The sequence below is a fragment of the Mirounga angustirostris genome, unplaced genomic scaffold, assembly GCF_029215605.1.
Source record: "Mirounga angustirostris isolate CCGP_5_RB_7025 unplaced genomic scaffold, mMirAng1.0.hap1 SCAF_10, whole genome shotgun sequence".
Lineage (NCBI taxonomy): Eukaryota > Metazoa > Chordata > Mammalia > Carnivora > Phocidae > Mirounga > Mirounga angustirostris.
The window spans coordinates 19,801,410-19,827,452 of NW_026991718.1; the positions used below are offsets into that span (position 1 = coordinate 19,801,410).

Consider the following 26,043-nt stretch of genomic DNA (forward strand, 5'->3'; position numbering starts at 1 on the left):
GCCGCACGGTGGGCATGGCCCAAGGACAGCATGGTCCACCACCAGGAGCACGGGTCCGCACGGAAATGCCAACAGCCCATCAGCCGGCCAGCTCAGCAGGGGCGCTCCTTGCAGCCCAACGCCTGGTCTCCCAGCTCCCCCTGGGCCAGGGCCTGCCCCCCAGCCGTCATTGACTACTGCCCCAGGCTCACACGCTGGGGCTGCTCTTCGGGCCTCTGCACCGCCAGGTCCCACCTGAGCGCTGGGAGGAGCGGGGCTTGGGGCTCCTGAGGAGGGAGTGGGTGGGACAGCACTAACTCAGCATCTCCAGAACTCGGGCCAGGCAGAGCAACCAGCTCCTGCGGGCCAGGGAGGCACACTTTGACTCTTCGCAAATCCAGAGGGCTGCAGCGGCCCAGAGATCCTCCCACCGGCCCCTGCCGCCTCCCCGCCCCCAGTCTCCCCAGGGCTCCGTCCAGGAACCTACCCATAAGGCCAGGTGCAGCCCCTCTGTGGTCCGGCTCAGGTGTGAGCCCCGGCCCTGAAGCTCTGTAAGTAGCTGCCCGTCTGGGGGGAGGGGAAGGGGGCGATGGGGCTGGGGGCGGAGGGGGCCAGAGAGAGGGGGAGGGGGGCGGTGGGGGGGAGGGCTTGAACATTTTCTTTGTCTAGAACTCCAGGTCACGTGGGCCCCGCTGGAGTGCCTGGTTGGCTGCAAGCGGGCCGGGGGAGGGGGCCGGCTCTCAGACGCTGGCAGTGGGCCAGCCCCTCTCCTCCCGTCCGAGGGGCGCGGGCCGCCGCTGGGGCCTGGGGGCGCGGCTGGGCCTCCGCCCGTTCCCAGGACCCCGCCCAGGCCGGGCTGGAGGCGGCACCACCCCCTCCTCCGGGCTGGCCCTCCCGCCCCCTCTTCCCCCGACTCTGCCAGAGCTCCGAGGGGCGCCGTGGGGGCGAGGCGGGGAGCCCGCGGAGGCAGGGAAGGGGACCGGGAGGGAAGGGGCTGCTGTGCAGCGGCGGAGGTAAGCCGGGAGCGCGGAGAGAGCCAGGAGCGCCGGCAAAAGAAGAGAGGAGGTTGCGGACAGCCTGGGAGAGCCAGGAGAAAGTTGTTAAAAGTCAGTCTCTCGGCAGCACAACCAAAAAAAAAAAAAAAAAAAAAAGGAAAGAAAACAAGAAAAAGCTTACAGATGAGCGTAGAGGCCCAGGAAGCTGTAGGGAAAACTCAAAGCACACAGAGGCGGACAGAAGGCGCCTGCGGAAATTGGGAGCGCTCCAGAGCAAGAACTGCTGGGGAGAGGGTTCTCCTCTTCATGCTACAGGTGGATAGAGAGGGGTCCCTTAAAAGCGTGGCTTGAGTTCAGGCTCTGAAAACCTCTTCCTGGCCAAGTCCCTGGGTCCCCTAGGTCAGTCAGGATCTGCGCTGAACGTCCCATTTTCCTCTGTGCAAGGTGGTGGTGGGGAGGGTACACTCTAAAAGCTCTGCAATTTCTCATTCCTGGACACAACCATCTGCAGCTCAAGGAGACTTCATTCATCTCCTGGAGCCTCCAGGTGCAGCCCCCAGGTGCAGCCTCAACCGATTCAAGCTCCCTCCTCCCTAGCAGAGGCCCCTCCCCCCACGGACACACACACACACACACACTCACAGTCTCCACCCACATCACATAAAGAAGCAGACCCTCTTGGCCCTGCCTTCAATGAGTTGACAGATTCAACTACACCTGGAGAGGTAGGAAAAGGTCATTGAAAAACATCTGTAAAGATAACTATACCACAAATACCCAGCCCCACCGACCTGGTTGGCTTCAAAGCCAACAAAAACCAAATGGCTAGTAGGAATGATAAATGAGGTTAAGGAGGGCAGTGCGGAGCAGAGATGAATCAAGTTTGGAATGAGGTCAGACAGGAGGGAAATAAAGAGAGGTAAAGCTGGAATGGGAGTAAAATCTTGCCCACCTCCACCTGCCACCTCCCAATACAACTAAGGCTAAAGGGTGCAAAGAGGTCAATGGATACATCCTATAGCAGCGAAGGATAACGGCAGACTTTCTGAGAAGACCAGATGAATGGGTATTTTGGAAAGATCAGCCTGGTTTCAGTTTGCAAGATGAGATCAGACGAGATCCGGCGCCTTCAGGCTGGTATGGCCATAGACAGTTTGCAAGATGAATTGGAAGGAAGAGCAGAGGAACTGAAGGCCATCACTCTCAGCAGCAGAGGGCTGCTTAGCCAGCAGCACTTGTTGGAAGAGCTGGACTTGGGTTCTGGTTCCACCACCATGACCTTGAACGAGTCACTTAACCCCAAGAGGTCTGTTTTCTCATTTGCGAAACAGAAGTGATAACATCTGCCCTCCCAGGCCCTGGAATACCAGCATCTCTTAAAAGAGATAATGCCCCAGGTGCCTGGCTTCCAGCCACAGTCAGCTGGGAACATACCAGCTGGAACCCATGCCCGGAGAATGAGGTCAAGAGATGTGCTGTGAAGGACAGCCCACCTTCCCTCCTGGGGCTGAGCATCCTTCTGAGGGCCATCAGAGCAAGCAAGCCCTGAAGAGGGAGGAGGACGCCAAATCAGAGAGAGGGCTTTCTCCAGATAATACTTGGGGAATTCAAACTTCCCTCTCCCAACCCCGAGGGAGGCCCAGAATCCATACAGCCAGGAGAAGGAGCTGTTCTGCAAAACACAGGCTCTTCTGCTCCAACCCATCTTTCAACCCTATTAAGCTATCTGGTACAATTTTTCAGGAGAGCTCCAAGCAGAGACGGGAAGCCCTGAATTTGTACCTCTCACCTGCTCTCCTTTAAGGAATGCAATAGGACTTGCTTTGCTGCTTCTCTTCCTGATGTCTGCTCAGCATCCAGGGCTGGTAAACAAGGCCACTGTAGACCCCCCACCCCCCACCCCCAGCCTCTTCTCAAAATGAAGTTTCTGATCTGGCTTGGCTGGCTCTTTTTAAAGATACTCTGTCTCCTCTCTGACATCTCCTTTTCCATTACTACGTGGCTATAACACCTTAGACTCTACAACTCTTTGGTCTTGGGACTTCTTCAGACAGTAAGTAATGACGCCTATGCACACAGCCAGGACTCAAGGTGCCAGAATGGACCAGGGCCATCATCAGTTTCACTTTCTCTTGCCGCACTTATAAAGTAGCCTTTCCCTCCAGCTGCCAAACGTCCTTATTCTCATCCTTTGAAATTAAGCTCAAATCTTATGTCTTACATGCAGCTCCCAGCTGAAGCAAAAGAAAGCCCAAACTCAAGATTGTCCCCTCGCCAACCTCAGACACCGTCCCTCTCCTGTAGCTATGTGGACAGGAAGGGTTCCCCCTCTTCTGTACAATGCATGAGTCACTTAGAGATTCGTGTCTTCTTCATGCTCAGCGGGCAGAGACAGGCCCCAAAACAGAAAAGACCTCAGAGTTACAAGAGGTGACTTTAGCAAAAGGTCAGGAACAAAATAGGGCAGACTTCAAGGATCCTCAGGTCATGTATGTCCTCGACCGTCCAAAGTAACCCTTTGGGGCTGGTTCCTGAGATAGATCTTTTTTCTAAGTTTGTTTATTTATTTAAGTAATCTCTACACCCAACGTGGGGCTTGAACTCACGACCCCGAGATCAATTCCAACCAGGCCAGCCAGGTGCCCGCAGACAGGCCTTTGTGATAAAGATAGCCTGAAGTAGGAGAGTCATGCAAATCCAGGCAGGGTCTTGGCAACGTGATAAAAGTATGCTGAAAGGGGGAACTCCTGGATGAAAAGAAGATCTGGTGGATGTCAAGAGCCTAAAAGAAGTGTTGGAGAGAAGTATCCAGGATGGCCTCAAAGAGAGGGTGACCTGAAAGAGAGGGCACACTTCTGTTTGACAGACAGAGAGCAGGCCTGATGAATTACCTCTTTTCAGGACACCTGACTCTTTGCCTTGATCCTGGATTCATCAAGCAAACTTCTAATCTTAATGACATTTCCCAGTGACTCTGATACCACTAAGTTGCCAAAGGCAGCAGGACAAGCAGTAGGATCTATGTGGCAAGGAGGTCACGTCCTGTTAGAAATTGGTAAATTTAACATTCTGGTATATGTCGTGCTCCTGTGTTTCTGAAGAACACGATCGCAGTAAGTGTGGTTAATCTGACTTTCCAGCTCACAGAACTGAGAGCCCGCCCCCCCCCCCCCAAGCAGGAATTCCCACATGTCAAGGTGGGACTGCCATGTCAGCTGGGCTGGGTGTTCTGTGGTCTGCTTTGACATGAAATCCAGTGCTGGAATGAGGGGGGAGGTTATGTGGCTTCCATGAAACAGTATATTTAACCACCGGAGTCCCTTTACTCAAAACCAGAGAAGCCAGGATCCCTCTGAAGCCATCTGCAAAGGCACGTATCGAGGAGGCACCTCGTATTTTTTTTGCCACACGAGCATTCCCAGCCATCCCAAGGCCAGGGAGGCTTTATCCAGACAAAAGGCCATGAGATCAAAATGGATGTCTATTCTGATCCTGCCCTTCTCTTACCTACAAGCTCAAAAGCCTCTGTGCTGTGCAGGAGACTCTGACTACCTGCTGGTTACAATCAACACTCTGCATGGCACTCAAGGCCCCCACAATCTGTAGAGCGCTTACATCACACAGCCCACACTCTGCCCACCCACTTGCTATTCCCAAAATATGCCCTTTTCCCTGCCTCTGTGCCTTTGCTCATGCTGTTCCTTGCTCCTCCCCTTCAACTCCCACCAGCCCAAATCCTATCTGTCCTCCCAGGCCCAGTTCACCAGTTACCTCCACCAGGGAAGTTTCTTTTGACCCAAACTGTCCAACAGGGCCGCCACTCACTGCATGTGCTATTTCAATGAATTAAAATGAAATAAAAGGAAAAGTTCAGTTCCTCAGTTGCACTGGCCCACCTTCCAAGTGTCCTAGAGCCACACGTGGCTGGGGCTACTGTCCTGGACAGCACAGATTTTAAAACATTTTTATCGCTGCGGAAAGTTCTGTGGGGACAGCGCTGCTCTGGCCTCTCCCCCTTACCTTCCCCTCACTGAAAAATTACCCTGCCCCTCCTCCACCTTACTCCCATAGCACCTTGTAATCTTCTTTCAGCACCTGCCCATATTTGCCCACTAAGGCGATTGTGTACTCATCTTTCTCCTCCACAAGATTAAAAATTCCTAGAGGGCAGGGCCTGGACCTTATTCAGCTTCCTATGGAAGCGGTGAGGACTAGCGCTCCTTGCACATTGTAGAGGATTTAAACAGCGTTTGCTGAACTGAATTCAACGTTGTCTTGGGAGCCTCTTCCAGAATCCACTGCCCAAGTTCCCAGTGGGGGACAGATACTTTCCAGAGCAAATTTCTAATAGGTGCTAAGAGGTGCAGGCCTAGGGCCCCCCAAAGAGGCCAGGAATCTTTGCCTGTTCCCCTGCAATCCACATGGAGGTTGCAAGCAAATGACCAGGACTGGGCTGCTGGCGGTGAAGCTAAAAATAGCCACGGAGCCAACAGCAAGGAGTTGGCAGGACTTGTTGCTAGGGAGACCAATCGCAGAGAGAGCAACTAAGCAGGAGAGTGTCAGACCTGCACCTGGAGAGCAGAGGCCATAGTTGGGGGGGGGGGGTGCGGCTTGAAGTTGACAGGGGTCCAAGGCTCCCACCTAGAGATGTTCTGCCTTCTGGCAGCTCCTGACTAATGCTCTAAGTGGGGCAAATGTTCCCCCTGTCCCTCAGTAACCCATCTCCATGGAAACCACCATTACTGGGGTGAAGTACCAGCCCCTGGAAGGAAGGCCTCTGCCTAGAGCTGGTTGTTATGGCAACATCTCCCCCCCCCCCCCTTCCTGTCATTCTCTCTCTCTCCGGGCTTCTCCTGTGGGGGAAAGGTGGGGGCTTGGTCTTGGCTTAGCCAGCATGACCAGGAAACACCCGCTTCCTGACAAGAGTAACCTGCGAAAGGCTCTTCAGAAGCTCCTGAGAACCCAGAAAGGCCGGTCAGTCCTCAGCACAGGGCAGAGCTTCCCTTTCTTCCTGCAAGGGCCCCACAGATCATCTTGCCAGAAGAATCCCAAAGTCGGTCGGGTTTAATTGTATTAGGATCACCCAAGGAGGTTTTTAAATACAGATTCTTGGGCCCTCCTATGGAGATCAGCAGGCTTGGAGCAGGGCCCAGGAATCTATTCAGAAACCTCCCTAGGTAATTCTGATTCTTGCCAGGTGTGGAAACCACTAAAGGCCCCGGCTGTCCTTGTTACAAATGAGGAAACTGAAACCCTGCAGGAACTGAGCCCACCCAAAGGGTCAGAGCCACTAACTGAAGAGGAAGCGGTCTGGAGAGAGGAGGGGGTAGAGGTCTGGAGGTAGAAGGAGATGCAGAGGTAAGCTCCCCCAGTGCCTGTGTCTGAACTGAGGCCGTATCTCCGGGGCCTTATCCCTCCTGCTCCCCTTCAAGCCAGAACACGCTACCAGCTGATACTGGATCGTGGCTTAGAACCGAGCCTCTCTCGACAAGCCGTCCCCCGTGGCACAAAGCAGAGGTAATGGGGCTGGGCAGCCTGGTTCCCAGAGTGCAGAGAATGGTGGCAGCCCAGGCAGATGATCTGGGCTGAAAGAAACTATCCTCCTTCGGAAAGGAAACCAAAAGGGTCACCATGGCAACCTGCACTGTGCTGGCCTGGTTGGGCTCCGTGCCATCCTCCCAAACTTGGGCCCAGGAGAGGTGCAGCGTTCAGGCAAACGCTGGGGGCCAGGGGCACCCCACCCCCCGCCAGTCTAAGAACCCGCAGGGGGGCTGTGCTGTGCTCTGGAACCGACAATCTGGGAGCACAGCCGTCCTGAGCACCTGCAGTAGCTGGGCCAGGGGAGGGCACTGTGTAGGTGGGGGAGACGGGCCTCCACCCTTCTGTTACTCACAGCCTAATCGTGTGCCCGAGACCCACCGCACATGGAACCACAGCCCTCATCCAAGGCAGCATGCAATTAGATGGTAAATTATGTGGTAGGGATGCTGTCTCCATGTGCTGAAGGAAATCGGAGGAGACCGAGATCCGTAAGGGCAGCAGTGGGAGCATGGCAGAGGGTGAACGAGGAGTGGGCACGACCTCCCAGGTTTTTCAGATGGGAGCGGCCCCATCTTTGGGGGTGTGTGCAGTTGCATCAGCCCCCCAGCAGATGGAGGCAGGGGTGCGAGGCGCAGGCACAGCGTCTGCCTAGCTATGAGAGAGGAGGCGCCCCGGGGCACCTGCTGCACAATCCACGCACTCCAATCACTCACATGCATTCTTCGGATCCAGAGAGCCACAGAAAGGGTGGGGGCGGCACCTCCTGGCTGACCCCTCACCTCACCTCTGCCCGCAGCCTTCACTCCTCCCCAGTCCCCGTCATTCTCTAGTCACTGCTGCACGTTCGCTAATGCCATGTGCCTGGAAGCCCCAGCTCTCCAGAGCATCCCTGAGGCTCCCGGAGCCGCAGCTGCTACCTCCTTCCTCACTGCCCCCATCTGCCTTCTCCTTCCCTCCAGCTCCAGGTCTGCTCCGTAAGGGGAAGACTTCCCCGCAAAGCCAGCTCTCCCCTCTGGATCACTTTCATCCCCTAGCCCAGAGCTGCTGGGTGTACAGGGCTCCGCCAGTGAGTGGGGGGCAGGGTCTGGGCCGGGAGCAGGGGTGCAGGTGGCCGTGTGGCTGGTCCCCATACCTCACCACGTCCGCACAAGGAGCGGGATATGAGGTCTCGGACTGAGCAGGGACTGAGCAGCGGATGCCAGGACCTTCTGTAAATGCCTAGCTTCTCTGGATCCTGGTTCCCTAATCAGTCTGATGGGACCACGAATATCTGCTGAATGTTGCAGGGAGGACGGAAGGAAGTCGGGGGGGTGGGGGGCACAGCACTGGAGAGGTGGAAAGAACCCTATGACAAGTTGGCCTGAGGACTTGTCGATGTTGTCCCTTTGCTTTAGAAACCTGACCCTAGAGAGAAGTGTAAATTTCATACCTGGGGGGTACGGGTCAAAAGGAACCTGGTAAACCCAAACTGCTTGGGCTGCTCTCCCCTCCCCCCACCCCTGCTCCAGGCCTGGGGGTCAAAGGGAGGGGCCTTGGGGACCACCATTCAGATTCAGGCATGCAGACCCTCTCAAGTTTCAGAGTCCTAAGAGAAGCCCCAGGAGGAGCCCGGCAGACCAGCATTGCGGTAAACTATTGCTGAAAACAGCAGGAACGCCTACCATCTCCATCCCAAAGGGAAAATTTGAATTCCTGTACCAAGTCCTTTCCGGTCTTCTCTCCCCCACCCATGTTTGGAAACAGTTCCCTAGCTCTGCCTGCTTAGAGGCCGCACTTCTTTCCCAGCTCAGTGGTCCCAGATCAGAGTCTCACCCCGGGCTGTACATTAGGATCACCTGGAGAGCTTCAGAAACTATGTGGGCCAGGGCCCATCACTAAATTCTAAATGTAATGAATGAATCCAGAGGAGGGGCCCAGGCCGTGGTGGTTAAAGCAAAACAAAACTCCCAAGTGATCCTAATGTGCACAGAGACCCCCCCCCCCCCCCGCAATGTGGGTGCTACAATAAATGCATCTTTCAGGGAATCACTTCTCTGCCAAGTTTAGTTTACTTGGAATCATCCAAAGCTTGGTGGTTCTCAAACTTCTGTAAGCCACAGAATCATCTGGGGAGTTGGCTAGAAAACCAGCTTTCTCAGGAACGGCCCTAAAGATTCTGCCTCCATAGGTTCTAAAAGGGGCCTGGGAATGTGCCTTTTGAATGCACTGCACAGGTGATTCTGATGCAGTATTATTACACCAACTCGCCCTTCAAAACTGAATTCTGATCGCATTTTTGTTACGTATAAAGCAAGTCCAACTCAATTTTTGGTTTTTGTTTACCCCCGCAAAGTTGCCCTTTAAACAGCATCTAGATGCAAATACACAGGAGACTGAGCTGTTTCATCCCTATTTTTGTTCAACCCATCTGAGTTGGAAATGAAAAATTATTTATACTGCCCACCCTCTACTGACTAAAGAGGAATAGGGGAAGAGTCATAAGGCATCTGCAAAGAGTTGTAATTAAAAAATGGCAAGTCTGAAAACGGGGAAAATTACACACACACACACACACACACACACGACCTGGTGGCCATGGGAGAGTATAAACGGAGAGGTGGAAGGCCAGGATGGCCAGACACCACACGGATATTAGACAGGGCTCCACAGATTGGCGGAAAAGGGGGGCTTGAATGGTCCTCTAATGGCTTCCAGAACTCCTTCAGGTCCCGGACATCCGCTCCGTGTCCCTGCCCCTCCCTATCCGGGTCCTGTCAATGCGGGCTGCCCTCCATGCTCCAGGCCCTCCCCTCCCCGCTCTGCAGCATGCACTTGCCCTCCACAACGGTGACTCTGGTTCCTGACCCACCTTTTGAGCTGCCTGCTACACCTCTCCCTGTGCACAGCCACCCTGCCAAGAAGCAGCTTGTCTAACGCCTGACTCAAAGGTCCAGCCCCTCCCAAGAGAGTATTTTCCTGACCTTGGGGTAGGCAGAGAATTCTTAGAGGTACGCACACGAACTAATAAAAGTAAAACAAAATGGATAAACTGGACCTTATTAAAATTAAAAGCTCTTGCTGATCAGAATACATCCTTAAGGAAATGAAAAGCCCCACACCACCTTCTGGTCCCAAACCTGCTCTTCCTCCAGGATTCTCTAGCTCAGATAATGACCATCACCCCCAGCCCCTGGATAGGAAGCAGGTTTCTCCCTGCCCTCCAACTGGAGACAATTCTATCATGTCTGCCTCCTGTTACCTGGACCCTCGGTCAAAGCCAAATGGAATGCCCTCCTAACTCATCTTCCTTCTCAACTTTTCCACTCTGGACTCCCTTGCAATGCTGCCAGGGCTATCTTCCTAAAATCCACGTTCACTTCTCTCACATTCCTGCTCTCCCCTGCACAATGAAGCCTAAATTTCTCACCGTGACAGGAAGGCCTTTGCCGATCTGACCATCTTCGTTTGCAGTCTTATCTCTTCTTACGCTTCCTCCCTGACTCTCCCACCCTAGTTACCAGATCTCTTGCTGTTCTCTAAATAACCCAGAAGCTTCATGCCTCCTTCTCTTTGCCCTCAGTGGTCCTTTCCCTGAAATACCTTCCTTGTGTATCCGTATCTACTAGAACTCTCAAAGGATGCCTCCACCAGGAAGCGCCCTCCCCCTCCTTGGTAGCTCACCAGACTCTTGGTGCCAGAAGCACAGAACAAGCCCCACGCTCTACCTGACACCGAGGTTCACGGTGAACATTCCAGGCTCTTCCACCAGCCACCTGCGCCCCTGGGATGTGCAATCCTCCAACACACAGCACAGTGCTGTGTGTTCAGTTATAACCGAATTCAAGCCATTACCCCCTTCGTCTAGCATATTGGCTCCTTACTAGCGTCACACAGTTCATCCGCCCTCCCCATGCTTGAACATCCCTGGGGCCTCCTGGACAAATGGGCTGGTCTTTAAAGCAAAGCAGAGAGAACATCACCATTGTATCTTCTCCTTTGCCTCATAGAAAGTACTACGAGAATTCTTCTCAAAGTTGAACTAACGATGCAAGCTATCTTGAGGTGCTCTAGGCTCCAAACTGCCAGAGATTTCTCGGCACCTACCTTAGGATCCCCCCTCAATGCCCTTCCCCCACCATCCCTGCCAGGGAGACTCCTGGTTCCCGTGGAAGGCCTGCAGGCTGTCTCTTCTCTTTGGCAAGCCGGCCCCAAGGTCCTCAGGCAGGGCTAGTTAGTTGCTCCCATGGCCCATTTGCTCATTTTTCTAAAATGGTCCTACTGGGTTACAGTGTGAGGTACTCCCTTACGTGCCTATCTCTCTGGGGGGAAGGGGAATCCCAGGGTGGGATTCTGGCTTTCCTTCGCATTCGTTTCCTTAGTGTCTAGAAAATGTTGACATGCAGTAGATACCCAAACACATGTGGTCTTATCTTAAAGCCTGGGCACGCCTTAACTGAACCTTGCTCAGTTAAGGTTTGACAAGTCTTTAAAATAATGAATGAATGATTATGTGATTCACGAAAAGAAAACTAACAATAAGGGGCAGATCTAAGTAGATGGCCACCAAAGCCAGAAGCTGGAACGTGAATTCCCGAGCTGAGGAAATGCCCCAGGAAGACATGAGTGTCAACCGCTGTGGGGAGGAGGGCCCACTTTGCAACATGGCCTTTTTAGCCCCTCCCCGGCCTGGGCCTAGTGCCTGAAGATGAGCACCAAGGTCAACATTTCTGATCTGGGTATATAACAGCAGAGGAGGAAAGAGGGATAGTAATGAAGAGGAAAGGAAAGCTAGACTCTAGCACCAAACACGTAAATATTACGGAAGTCTTTATAAGAATCCTTATCAGGATACTTTACATGTGCGATTCTTGAAGAGGCATGTATGTAAGGTCTGAGGATGCACTCCGATATTTAATTTGGAATTCACGTACAAGGTAGTATGGGAGACAAAGGCGCTACGGAGCATGACTCCAGCCCTCCTCCCCGCAAATTATAAAATTTTAGAATCTCTGGGATCAGCTACGTCTATTTCCGTCACGTTACAAATAAGGAAGCTAAAGTGCAGAGAGGGGAAAGACCTTCTCAAATGCATCAGGGGCAGAGGCTGAGTCCAGAAACCAGGCCTCCTGAATCACATCCCAACATTGTTTTAATCCAATCTCACAATGTCAAATGGACAGTCACAAGAAAACAGCAACTCAAGGGAAGGAAGGGCTCAGGACCAAAGGAGCGGAGCAGGGGACCAGTCCCGAGGGCTGAAAAGGACCCAAACCTGGAAAGATGGAGTGGCCTGCATGCATGTGGGCAGCCCAGGAGGTGGGGAGCGGAGGCAGCTGGGGGCTGCTGGGCCAGCTAGCTCTATCCCTCTTTTAGCCCCATACTTTAGTTGGAGGAGAAGTCACGACTGCAAACCAGGCAGATCCTGTTCTAGGTGAGTCATTTGGGTGCAAAACAGAAGCAGCCTGAGATCAGTTTTGCCCCTGGGAATGTTCTACAAGCATATCCATGTGGCTCTTACCGCCTTATCTAGGGGAAATCTTGGTTTCCTACGAGTAAAACAGGGATAAAAATAGTTCTTATAGTAATTGCAGACAATATATCTGTCAAATGACAAAAATAATACAATTTAGTAATGAGTTTGATGTCCTTTGTTCAAGGGAGAACAATCCACGGTTTGGGGAGTACAGAGCCTAACAAGAAATGGAGCACTCTTCCTGAGGGATTCTGGATAGGATCGAGCTTGACGGAATATTAGGAGAGGCAACTCGGAAGCAGGGCACGATTGGCTAGGACGTTGGGAATTTCCTTAAAAGGCTGGCAGGTCCTGATTTCTAGGGTAAGGTGAGCTAGCGTGAAAGCTGAGCTGGACAACTGTGATTGGTGCCTGTGAGGTTTTGGGGACAGGTGTTTCCCATAAGCACAGAGGGACCGCGGTTTAGATTTCTGCCCTGGGCTGGGCCCCTGGAGCAGACTCAATTTTGTGGGTCCCGATACACAAATTCACTTAGCTCTGGGGTGAAAGTGAATGCTCTTGGCACAGTGCCTGGCATGAAATAGGTGCTCAGTCAAGTCCGACCCCTTTAGCCTGGTTCCAGGGTTGGTGCGGGCCCCCTCCGCACTCCCCTGCCCCCGCTAGACCCCGCCCACTACTATGGCCAGCCCCGCTGCTTGCTTTCTCATCCCTAAAAAGTTGGGGTTGTTCTCAGAGCTCTTCTCTGTGTCCCAGGGATGAAGTGAACCCTCCAGTGTGCAAACGGCCCACCCACTTGGGAGACCATGGGAGCCGCTAGGATGACAATTTCACAGCCCATGCTAAAGGCCAGCCCTGAAAGTCACTCTGATTACAGGCTGTCACAGGCATGCCTTTAAAAACGTGCTCAGCCTTTTGGTGAAGTATTCTTGTCACGCCTGCCCCCAAATGGCCTCACCTCCTTGAAGGGAGATGTTATTTTTGAGGCCATCCTGCAAAAGTTCAGGTTGTCATTCATTTATATATGGTGGATAAGTGAGGAATGCCTACTGGCCAGAATACCCTAAAACTACTAGCCACATACTTTGCTAATAATTTGGTTTTAGTGCTTAATGATCTACTTTGTGTTGCCACCATTTCTCATGTCTCCTGTGCTAAAGCCCATGGGATCACACCTAATTCATCCCAAAGCCCCCAGCACAATGGCCCCCTACTTAGTAGGTGCTTAGTGATTGCTTATTAAATGGAATATAGCACAGCAGGAGATGACCCTCTGGACATTCACAGGCTGTTCTTCCCAGGACAGACAGGAAGCACAGTCTGTTGAGACTGCAGGGTTATAAAGCAAGAGGAAGCAACATTTGCTCTGCTCACAGAAGCCATAGCACAAATGTCCCATAACCATATGAAAAGATGTCCAGCCTCACTTAGTATCTGGGAAATGCCAATTAAAACCATAACAAGATACCGTTTTTTCCCCACCCGTTAGATTAGCAAAACACTGATGTTGGCAAAGGTGGAAGTCTTCTCATACCCTGTTTATGGGAGCATAAATTGGCAGTTGCCCTTTTTGGAGGGCAATTTGGCAGATCTGACAAAAAGCAAAATACACATTCCCTTCGACCTAGCATTTCTCTTCCTGGGTGTCTGTCTTAGAGAAACACAGATGCACAGAGGCATGACCAAGGATGTTCACCGCTGCAGGTACTCAAGCAGCAAAATACTATAACATGAACGCTCCCCACTCAGGTTAAGTAAAATCATGGTAATCCATACGGTGGGATAGAACCGTAATTACATGGCTAGATTATTGATACTTATCGTAAGTGAAAAACCAAGCTGTAAAATGAAACTAAAATGTGGTTCCATTTATGTAAAAAAGGAAAAGAAACAAAAGCAACTGTGAAGCAAAATTATACATTTTTTTTGATAGATGGATAGAAAAAAATCACGTCATATATGCACCAAACTAACATCAGGCACCTCTGCTGGAGGAATTAAAACCATGGGGGAGGGATGAGGTTTTTTTTTACAAGAAGAACGTATTTGGGTAATACTTGTGTCATTTAGAATCATTTCAAAAATCACCCGGCTCCTGTTATATGCTAGTCCTGCCCTAGGAGCTTTAGATATTAAGGATTACTTTATCAACCCACACAATTCTGAGATTAGAATTATTGATTCATTCAGCACACCTTTACCCAGCTCCTTCTGAATGCCAGCCCCGGGGACAGAGGTGCCTAGAGTGCCTGCATCTACCAGGCTCGGGTTGGGGAGAGGCAGAAAGCAAGCACGGGCAAGTGCTGCTCGCGGGGACATGCGACATGCCTGGGAGTGCCCAGCATAGCCCAAGGCCAGCGACAGCTGAGGGACCTCGGCTCGGTGAGATTAAAAGCGATGCTGAAGGTCCCACCTCTGGTAAGTCGCCAAGTGCCATCTGAACTAGCCTCCAAAGGCACCCTTCCCTTCAGGAATATGAAAGTTTTGCTACCTGTAGGGCAGCCTGGAGGCAGGGGATGGGGGAGCTGCCCGATGTAGGAGGGGGATGGAAGGGGACAAGAGACTAGCCTTGAGCCACAGATTATTTGTCATCATCGCTACTGAATGTGTACGAAGCATCCCATAAGTGTAAGGATGCCTAAGTCCCTCCCTTCAGAGTGGGAGCCAGGAAAGAGACCAGATCCTAGATCAGCAGCACGTGGTATCCTTGCCTCGACAGAACTTAGAATCAGGCTGGGGGGAAGAGACTATTGACAGAGCCACAACATCCCCCAGCTGCAAGTGAGTCCTGCAACCATAAGCAGAGGGGAGTCCATAGCCCCTCTGGCTGGATGACTGTTCCAGCTGCCTGACTAGCCCTCCTCACCCCCTCTTCCTCACAGTGGCGAGAACCAAGGAAGTACCACATGTGAGAAGCCCTTCCTAAGCCCAGAGTCCTTGGGTCCTTCTGTCCCGTTAATTGTCAGAAAGAGGAGCCTAGGCCTTGCCCTCCCTGGAAGGAGGAATTGCCTCACACCTGTCCTCCCCGCTGCCAGGGCCCAGGCCCCTCTGCCCACCAGGGCGGGGCAGGTTCTCCTGGGCTCAAGCACAGCAGAGGCCCAGCAGAAACAGCAGGAGCACAGGGCGGACAAGAATCAAGGCCCCACCTTATCCATGAGAACCTAACCACACAGGTCCCCTGGCTCCGTGCTGTTCTCCAGATACACTGTCAGCGCCTCTGGAAAAAACCATATGGAAACCAAGGGCTTGGGGCCTCAAGGCAGAAATCCCCGGCCTGAGCTCTCTGAGGGGGTGTCCCACATTCACCAACCTGTCAACTGCATGGCCAACCCAGAGCCATTTGTTGAGCCTATTTCCCCTGCCCAACATCCGACTGGGCATGATGGGGGAAGACACGATTAACACGTAAGAAATAGTGAAAAATACCCTATGAGATATCACGGAGTGCTAAATCCAAAAATATTGACAGTAAGGGCTACGGGGTGGAGAGAAGGAGGTCCCTGTGAGCCGGAGAGCCTCCATGGACTCACTCCCAAAGAACAGATCAAGGAAAGCCCAGTGGGAACAGAGGCAGGGAGGAAAGAAGAGTCAAATATAAAGCAGGGACTGGTCCCTCTTAGAGGACCTTTCTCTTAGAGAATGATAGTGAAGCGGGGTGGGATGAAGTCACAGCAAGAGTTGACACCTTGAGAAACAGCCGGAGGATTTCTGGCACCACGAGGGAGACAATGGGGAGCCGCTGTACATTATAGAGCAGGGCCTGGTCATGATTCAAGCAGAGCTTAGTCCTTAAAAGGATTAGTGAGGAAGTGAAGGGAATCCGTGATGGGAGAGACAGAAGATAACACCTCCCCACCTCCAGCCGGAGTTCCCACCTCAGCCCCAGGGAAGGAGCAAATGTCTCATTTTCCTCACCTGGTTATTTTAAATTTCATTCCTTTTGTGATATTCTAAACCTTCTTAAACATTTTTTTCTGGGGGAGGAAAGCCTGGGGAGGTCGGTAATCTCAGATGTAAAAGTCAAAAGTAAGCCTCACTCAATAACTGGACTGACAAGGGTGTCATGGCAAAAAGAAATTTAGCTGACGGAGTATCTTGAGGGAAGCAGGCCCCACAGGTGGGGCATGTGGACCAGGGAAGGGGCAGGTGCAGACTGGGGTCAGATGGAAACCCCAAGACAGGACAACACAGTCCTGAGGCCCCACATCCTATGCCCCACCACCAACTTCCCTTCCTGATGCTGAAAAGGCCATGCTGCCTTGTGCCCCAGGACCTTTGCACAGGCTATACACCTTTCTGCAATGCCCTTCTTCCCTCTTCCCGAAATTCTAGTTCATCCCTTAAAAGCCAAAAGCCAAAAGCCACCTCTTGCTGATGCATGGATGATCCGGGCAGAATTGAGATCTAAGCCCCTTGGGGTGATGCTCTTCCCGAGGTGCCCTGAAACCTCATCCCATCTTGTGATAACTAGGAATTCTCCAGGCTTCTGGTACTGCCAGTACCCCCCAGCGCTCAGACATGGAGGGTTCTGGTCGCCCAGTAACAGTGCCCTGGAGGAAGTTTTAAAGAGCAGGTGTTGCATTCTGAGGTCAGGACGTGCTGGCTGGGCCTTCAAGTGACACTGCCTAGGAAACAGCTGGAACCATGCTTCTGGGAGGGGAGGTGTCTTTTTGGGAGGAAGGCAAGTAGTAGGATCTATGAGAGCACATAAGTGGTAAGGGGATCAAGAGTGGCAGGCAGAGATCTGGGGATGCCATTGTCATGGGGCAGAGGAGGAGGCTGAGCAGATGCAGTTGGAGGAAATGGGTAAGAATTTCAGGGCCAAGGGGCACCTGCATGGCTCAGTTGTTAAGTGTCTGCCTTCGGCTCAAGTCATGATCCCAGGGTCCTGGGATGGAGCCCCGCATCAGGCTCTCTGCTCAGCGGGAAACCTGTTTCTCCCTCTCCCACTCCCCCTGCTTGTGTTCCTTCTCTCACCGTGTCTCTGTTAAATAAATAAATAAAATCTTTAAAAAAAAAAAAAAAAAGAATTTCAGGGCCAAGGTCAGGAAGGCCGAGGGAGGCGGTGTTAGAAGAAAGGGTCGGGGCGCCTGGGTGGCTCAGTTGGTTAAGCGACTGCCTTCGGCTCAGGTCATGATCCTGGAGTCCCTGGATCGAGTCCCGCATCGGGCTCTCTGCTCAGCAGGGAGTCTGCTTCTCCCTCTGACCCTCCCCCCTCTCATGTGCTCTCTCTCTCTCTCTCTCTTAATCTCTCTCTCTCAAATAAATAAAATCTTTAAAAAAAAAAAAAAAAAGAAGAGGAAGAAGAAAGGGTCGAGGGCACCTGGGTGGCTCAGTTGGTTAAGCGACTGCCTTCGGCTCAGGTCATGATCCTGGAGTCCCTGGATTGAGTCCCGCATCGGGCTCCCTGCTCGGCAGGGAGCCTGCTTCTGCCTCTGACCCTCCCCCCTCTCATGTGCTCTCTCTCTCTCATTCTGTCTCAAATAAATAAATAAATAAATAATCAATCTTTTAAAAAAAAAAGAAGAAGAAAGGGTCGATGCCAGGGAACGGGGTGAGGTTACGAGAGGAGGAAGGGTTTCTTTACCTCTGGTAAGCCACTCTGCTGGTGACAGTTACTACTCTTTTGTCTGAAGGGAACCTGGCAGTCTTGAACTGTTGGGGAACCGTGTTTCCCCAACATTGCTGTTACCTGCAGCTAGCTCTCCTCGAGACTGCTGGCCCAGCCCAAGGCGGGCGGGTACAGCACTGGGGCCAGGCCTCGGAGGGCAGCAGGAAGCCTGAATGGAGCCCAGGCCCATGGCCAGCACCTAAGTGCGGCCCCTGCCCCCCAAGCCTGAGAGGGAGGGGACCAGCAGTTCTGACACCTGTGCTGGCAGTCACAGAATTCTCTACGGACATCTTTAGTCATAGAATATAAATAAGGAAGGAACAGTTTGGCAAAAAGTATACTTTTTTTTTTTTTTTAAGTAAGCTCTACACCCAGCATGGGGCTTGAACTCATGACCCAGAGATCAAGAGTCTCATGCTCGACCGACTGAGCCAGCCAGGCGCCCCAGAAAATATATTTTGGGGGCAGGGGCAGGTCTCTACATCTCAAGTCACATATACCTCAAACACTTTGAATTAAATCAACTTTTTAATTTTTTCTGATAATGCTCATTGATTACCTTTCTTGGCTGGGGCTAGGGAAGCGGATGCCAAACACTTCAAGTTTACTAGAAAAGCTTTTGATGATTGTTGAAGCTGGGTGAAAGGTACATGGGGGTTTGTTCAGCACATTACTGTCTGTACTTCTGCGTATACTACAAGAGATGCATGATAAAGTCTTTTTAAATTTTAGTAGGAATCTTAACATCGATAAAATGCATCGACTCTCAATTTTTCCTGCGAGTTGAGAGAAGATCCCCTTTGCTATGGCAGCTGAAAGCAGGTTCCCATACTGCTTCTCTAGGGGAGCATAGTTTGAGAACCACAGAACTTATAAATGTTCCAGGTCTAAAAGTCACCATGCCTACGCTTCCGGCCCCCGGGCTCAGGGAGAGCAGGAAAAAGCAAACCCCCCCCCTGCTGGCCGCCAGGGACTGATAAGTGGGCAACTGACCAGATGGCAAGAACAGCCCCAGCTCCTGAATTTCGTCCTAAAGACCACACTTTGTGCTCAGGGTCAAGTGCCTCTCTTCTCCGGGACCTTCGACAGGCTGCTCCTTTTCCAGGCTCTTCCAGGAAAGAAATTTCTGCCTTCCTGGATCCCGAAGGAACTGGAAACAGTCAAGTAGCCAAACCCCTACCTTGTTCTGACCTTTTTCTAGAGCAAGCTCTCACACAATGTAACGCCTTCCTTTGTAGGCCTGGGGTAAACGCCCCAGATGGTGGCAACTCAGCAACATTTCCGCTCACTTCCTGGTGCCAGAGATCAACCGCCTTGTCTCTGAGGATCAGACATGAGAGCAGCCCCTCACATCGGGATTGATAGGCTGCTGGCTCCTTGGTCTTTCAGTCTCCACGGCCTCACCTCCTGTCCCTGCTGCAGCCTGCCATGGGCTGGCTTCCACCCCCATGGAAGCTTCTCTTAGAAAAGTCACCAGCTACCTCCAGGTTGTCAGAGGCGATGGGCATGCCTCTCAGCCCCTGTAGGCCTCTCTACACAGCCCATAAATGGTGGAGTTTCTGTGGATGCGATCCTGGGACGTGGCCTCTTCTCTCTCCCTGTCTCTAGATGAGCTTATCAGTTTCCCTGGACTTAAACACCAGCTTCTGCTCTTGACATCCTCCCACCTTTGCATCTGCAGCGCAGACTTCCCTAACCCCCGAGCTCCAGGCACCTCGGCCTCTCAGACTGAACTGGCAATTCCCACCAGTCCCAAACCCACTTCTCCACCTGCCTTCCCCATCTGAGGACATGGCACAACCATCACTGGGTATTCAAGTGAGACCCCTCCGAGTTGTCCTTGGGTCCTTCCATTTCCTCCCCTCCTTCACCCCTCCCATCCATCAGCAAGCCCTACTGATTCTATCTCCAAAATACGTCCTGAATCTGCCCTGTCTCCACTGCTGCCCCTTTAATCCACATCAAATCATTCCTCTGCACAGAAACCTTCCATGTACTCAGAATTATACCAGCTTCTGGCCAAGACCTGCAGAGCCCCACGTGTTTGGATCACTGCCTACCTCCCAGCCTTGTCTGACCCCACTTTCTCCCTCACTCGTTTCACACTGGGCATACTGGTCTCTCATTTTGCCAAACAAGCTGGGGTCTTGCTTGTGGTGTTTCCTCTGCCTAGAACATTCTACCCCATCCCGCTCCTCACCAGATACCTTCCATGGGGGTCGTGAGCAGCAAGGGTCGGAGGGTGGAAGCTAGCTAGTAGAGGGATTTAGCAGCAAGAGGCACTGAGGCAGTGGAGAACTGAAAGACCAAGGAGCGACCAGACCAGAGCCAGCTCTCCTGCTCCTTTAGGTCTTAACTTAAATGCCACCTCCTCCAAGAAGCCTCCCCTGACCACCCCCACCTAAAGCAGGCCTCTGTTATCCTCTATTTCAGCCCCTCCTTTACTTTTCTGTCTTGTTCTATCTCCTCCATCAGAATGTCAGCTCCACGAGGCCGGGAATTACATATGCACAGAGCCTAGTACGCTACTTGGTACACGGTTAAGTGCTCAATAAACGTTTGTTGAACAAAAAAAGAAACCAGTCACTGCCTAGCAGTTAAGCAGTTCCCTGTAAGTGCAAGAGGTTAACCTGAAGGGGAAACTGAGGCTCAGCCGGGGCCTGACAACAGCTCCAGAGGGTGGCTGAAGCTAACTTCTGGTTTTCCAATTCTGTGGGACAGGCTGGGGCCCAGGCCAGAAGGCACCTCACCTCCCTTTTCCAGCGTGCCAGCCACTCGTCCCGCTTGCGCTTGCTGATGTAGTAGGGGTCCCCCGCCTGGAAGGTGAGGCGCGGCATGGGCCGCTGGCGGAGGCTGGACTCCCAGCCCAAGCCACCCCGCAGCCGGCCCCGGGAGCCCTAGGACAGAGAGACGACAGAGAGACAGACTGGCATTAAGATGGGCACTGACAGTCCCACTGCAAGGTTTGCTCCTCCTGAGGGGAAACTGAGGAGGCACTCACCTCGAACAGAACACAGGAGCTTTGACTCCTGGCCAGAGATGTCAACCCTGCAAGTGCTGGGCAAGGCCCTGTTTGGACTGGAGAAGTGAGCCACGGGCTGAGGGGGGCACATGGACGTGAACCATGAGGGGAGGAGCTTGGTCTCAGACGGGGACCAGCTGGCTGCCTTGTTGGGGGGCTTCTAACCTCCACACCCATCTCCTTTCCTCCTTACACGGGGACATATAAAGAAGGGGACGGGACCACCTCAGGAATCCCCTCACACACATTCGCCACAGTTGGTCAGAGAGGTGGCTTTCTTCTAGAATCAGGATCCACAGAGCCCCTGGGGGTTGAGCAAAACACTTGCCTCCATTTTCATGGATTCGATGTTGGTCTCCTTCTGTTCTTTGCCTGTGGAGAGGGAAGAACAAAGGGACTGTCGGCAGAGTTACGGGAGTGGCTCAGAGGCCCCACCTTGTGCCTGGGGTCCCTGCCACAGGGACAGGGGTCCTCCAACCATTCAGTTGTTCATGTGTCAAACCTGATAGCCCACCATGTGCTAGGCACCATGCTGGCCCCAAGGACTCAGAGCATGGCCTAGAGCAGAGAAGAGACTGGGGCAGGTTCGGAGGCCCAAATCCAAAGGAACGATAGGAAAGCCAGGGCCATGGTTTCTGGCCCACTGACTCTGTCTCAGGCACACAAATGGGGTCGTCTAGGAACAGCTCCCTTCCCAGAGGAGGGGCCTAGATGGCACAGTCTCCCCCTGCCCTGGAAGGGAGCTGCATACTGCTATGGAGTGAGGCAGAGATGTCCTGGGGGGCAATGGGGTACACGGCCACTGCAGCAAGACTCTGATAAAGCAACTTTGTCTCTGAGGCTCAGCATCCTTATCTGGAAAATAATGATGCTGGAGATGATTTCTAGGGTCCTTCTGCAGTTCTCAATACTGTGGTTCTGTTATTGATACCTGCCTCTGTACGGCCATTTCCCACCCCAGTCTCAGGTCTCTGAACCTTTATTCTAAAAGACTTGGATTCCAGGTGTTGCCGTGTGACCTCTGTAATCTCTCTTAGCCTGTTTTCTCACTGAATCAAGATAGAGCCAACTGTTCTAAAATCTTTAGGTTACTGGGAACATCGAGTGCCTGGAGCAGGATTTGGCATATAGTAGGTGCTCAATAAATATTACTTTGGATCCCTTTCCCTAAGGCATCTCCCTGCTCCTCTTCCCTGCAGCTCTTCAACTGGGCCCGGATTCCAGTTCCTAGAAGGAGAGGCTTCCCTGGGGGCAGGAGGCCCCAGAAGTTCTGTCTATAGGACAGTCTCGTCCTCTCCCTGTCCAGGCCCCACACAGGGCAGCCACACTCCTCCAGAATATCCTTGTGCTCCTACCCTGGGCCTCTCAGGTCCTCACCCAGATGCCCTTCCCAGGCCCAGCACACGCCGTGCAGTCCAGCTGCCCCTGGCTGTGGGGCTGGCGTAATTATGCCTTCCAGAACTTCGGGGGGGGGAAGGGAGGGCAGCCCCCCCCTCTCATCTGGGCCCCTGAACTCCTTTCTCTGAAGCCAAGAGGACTGAGCTTGGGCCCAGAGCAGGAAGGTCGCTGAGGCTGGCTCATGGTAGTTGGGGTGGGGGAGCCCCAAACGGAAAAAACAGCCCCTACTTCATCTCCCGGCTCTGAGGCGGAAACCAGACACAGCATTGAAGGCCCCGGACAGGAAGTTTCTTTCCCTCTCTCTCACTAGAGAAGCCCTGGGGCTCTCCGTGTGTGCCCCCGGGGGAGGGGCAGTCCCGGGGTTACAGCGCCCCCGGAGCCCGGGGGAGGGGAGGCAGGGCCGGCGCTTGCAGGCCCCACCCTCCCCCGGCAGCCAGCATGGGCACCAAGCCGGTGCCACGGGGGCGGGGGGGGGGGGGGGGGGGGGACAACGGGACACGGACGTGCCAGTGTCTGTCGTGGGCGCGCGCGCGGTGGGAACGGGGGTGCCGCCAACACTTTACACGACAGGCTTTTTAAGGTATGTCTCACCCGGGCTCGCTGTCTCTTCCTCCGTGCTTCCGCTCAGCACAGCCAGCTCCCCCGACTTTTTCTCAGGCTCCCTGGAGCCGGGTCCCCCTCCTGCCCCCAGGGGTCCCCCACCCCTTTTCTCAGACCTGCACGTTCTCCCGGCGAGGCTTTGGGCTGCCAGAAGGGGGCGCCCGCCCTTGGACCAGGCCGCGGCCAGGGGTCCCTCGGACCTCTCGAACATTTCCTATGGGGGTCCCTCCGTGGCATCTCATTATGGGGAATCATCTATTCATTCGGATGAAAGAAAATCAGGGTTGAAGGGAACTACAGAGATGATGGAGCACCTGTCCAGCCCCTAGATTTTGCCAATGGGGAAACTGAGGCTGGGGGGGTGGGGGTGGAGTGACTTACTGACAGAGCTGAAATCAGATTTCAGGGCTCCTGAATGCCAAGCCCATTCACGTTACCCTCCACTACCTTCCTGTTCTCCCCTTCCCCATTCCCTGGCCCCCATGCTCCTCCAAAGAGAATTGCTTTTCCTTGTCCAGTTTCCAACTGGCTTCTTTCTGGAATTTTCTCCCTGACAGATTCTGCACATGCCCATTGAGTGATATCTCACACATAAACACACACACACACACACACACACACTTTCCAGCCTGGCCCAGCAAAACAACAAACTGGGCTGCCTCCGAATGCAGCACTTGTCCTGAGTCAAGGAGGGTCAGCTGCTCTCTCAACACTCCCTCTGCAGTCCATCTGCTCCTGGCCCAGACCCAGGGTCACAGGCGGGCCAGGTGGCTGCATGCCTCCCAGGGTGGCCCTGGCAGGCTCAGACATGACCCTAGAGTATCTCAGGTCCAGGGGGCAGGAGAGGCCAGGGTGCTTCCAACACTTACCCATCGGTCTAAGCCTATACTCAGCCGGGGGACCCGCCCCAAATTTCCTTTAAAAGGAACCCAAATCTCCATGACAAGGCTAAGGCCAGGCTTGCCTCAGAGGGCAGTCACTAACCCAATACTGGGTGTTCCATCTGAGCAGAAAAGGGTCCTTTACTAGTTGGATAATCTTGGGTAAGTAACTTAACCTTTCTGAACCCTCAGTCTCCCCATCTGAAAAATGGGGACAATAAGAGTCTTCCTCACATGATCACAAAGATTAAACAAGAGAACGTGTAACTAAAGAGCCGGGCTTCTTAAACTTCAATATGCATCGAAATCAGGATCTCTTTAAAATGTAGATTTTGACTCCACAGGTCTAGGGTGGGGCCTGAGATTCGGCATTTCTAACTTCAGAGGTGATACCAGGCAAAGCTGTTGGTCCATGGGCCACTTTGAGTAGTGAGGATATAGGACAGTAAACACATAGTCAATATTCAGTAAAAGAAAGCCATATTACCATCGTTTCTATGAGGATCATGGCAGCATTAATGCTAGGAGTGCAGAAGCAGTCCCGAGGCCGCCACCTGCCCATCCAGGTGGCTCTTGGCCTGATGACTCATCATCTCCCCCATTCCTCCTTCTTTCTCCTGGCTGTACTATCAGGATCTGGGGCGCCTGTGTGCACAGGAATGTTGCCTTAAAGTCCTCCGTTTTTCCTGTATAGGAACTAATGGGAGGGGTTCAGGGGAGACGGATGGGGCCCCCTGAGAGGAGACCTGGAGTGAGGGGAACAGATGGGAGACCATGGCCAACTCATTTCCTCCCTGGGGCCTCAGTCTCCTTCCACCTTGGAACTAAGCAGCTGCGTACGCGTTCTGTGTGGCTGCCTGCAGGCCAGGTGGCCGAGCCCCCAGCAGACCGCTGCCTACGCCCCCGGGCAGCACCTCGCCGGTCTCAGCATCCAGGCAATGCATGTGGCCTTCAGGGGTCCCCCCCAGCTCTGAGGCTGCCAGCACACAAGAGTGCTCCGAGGCTACTGGGGGGTCAGGGAGGCTTGGAGCTTTGGCCTGCCACACTCAGCACTAGGATTCTGAGGAAGGTCCCCTGATGTGGGAAAATCCCAAACCCAGGAGTCACCTCGACACCATCTCTCCCTTTTCCCCTTGGGTTCCTGGCGCTTGCCCGCTTCTCCACCTCTGCTGCCACCTCATTACAGCCGCCCTCCTCTCCACCACGCCTGCAGCAGCCCCTAACCCGGCTTCCCAGCCCCTCGGTTCCACTCTGGGAACCAGAGAGCAAAGTGATTTTTTCAAAACACAAAGCAGATCATGTCACCTGCCCCCCGCCCTCCCCCCCGCCGGAGGGTGTCCTCAAAGGCCTGCCCTGGTCCCGTCAGCTCTCACACCCTTCTTTGCTCTCTCACTGCAGCCTTACTGGTTTCTGTCAGGTCTCTGGGTGCCCTGCTCCCTCCCACCCAGGAGCCTCTGTACCTGTTTTCACTCCCTCCCCCACCACCCCTCACCTGGTGAACCCCCAGTCATCCTTCCACTTCCGTGGAACAGGCCGGGCTGCCTGGGGTTTCCCTGGTCACAGTTCCTCAGAGAACCGTGTTTATTTTCTCTTAGAGAACCTATCTCCCTGTATAATCACACGCCTTTCAGTGTGAATTTCTCATTAACGTCTGTCTTTCCAGCGGACTTTGAGGTCCTTGAAGGCAAGAACCAGGATTTTGTTCATGACGGTTTGCCCAGGTCCTGACACACACACACAATGGATGTTTCATATACACCTACTGACTGACTGAAGAAGGAACTCTGGAGAACAAACGGAAGTGGAGACAGGGAAACACCAAAGTGAAAGCAAACCCTCAAGGGTTAAGAGCGGCCTTAGAACTATGGCTCCATCCCACCAGGCGGGAAGGACTGCAGCTTAGGACTGCAGCTTACTGCCAGTCGTGGTGGGGTCCCAAGAATCAGCACATGGCGGGGGGTGGAGCGTATAGGCTCCCAGTTTCCGCTCTGGAATACCTGGTCTTTTTAGCGGGAGGGATGGGGTCTCTTCTCCCTTTCCTCCTCAGTTTCCCTCCACTCCGGCCCCTTGAACACTCCCGCCCAGTGTCAGGACCTACCCACAAGGCACTCAGGTGAGGCCAGACGCCCTGGGCAGTTCCGGGCTAGCCTGCCCCAAGCCCCACTGCAGAATAAAAGGAGACAGCAGAAGGGCACAACAACTTTGAAGCCAAGACGGAATGCATCCTGGATCCACCACTTACAGGCTCGGAGGCCCTGACCAAGTCACTTCATCTCGCTAAGCGGCAGGTTTTTCCTGCCTTAAAACGAGGATAACAATACCTCTCGAAGAAGATTGTTTGGAGAACTAAAACAGCGAATACGGAGTACCTTAAAAAGCGCTTTGCACATAATGGGAACATCATAAATATTAGTTGAATAATAAATGAATGAAATATATATATTTTTTAATTTGGAAATCTCCTTTCTGGAAATGCTCTCAATCCTGCATGAATATTGGGTTTAGATCCATGCAAAATAAGTTATGCCAATTAATCGATTTACTCATTCCATCAGACGCACTTGGAA

General features: G+C 53.1%; 1 protein-coding gene across 4 annotated transcripts in view; it reads right to left on the minus strand.

Annotated features, from left to right (window-relative positions):
- Positions 1-26,043, minus strand: part of DNMT3A (DNA methyltransferase 3 alpha) — a 97,956-nt gene that overhangs the window by 16,770 nt on the left and 55,143 nt on the right. For all 4 annotated transcript variants that reach the window (XM_045884210.3, XM_045884209.3, XM_054509642.2 and 1 more), the window contains exons 5-6: positions 20,926-20,969; positions 20,326-20,472 (exon numbers count right to left, since the gene is read on the minus strand). In XM_045884210.3, the coding sequence (XP_045740166.1) occupies positions 20,326-20,472; positions 20,926-20,969 (191 nt within the window). The remainder of the gene's footprint in view (positions 1-20,325; positions 20,473-20,925; positions 20,970-26,043) is intronic.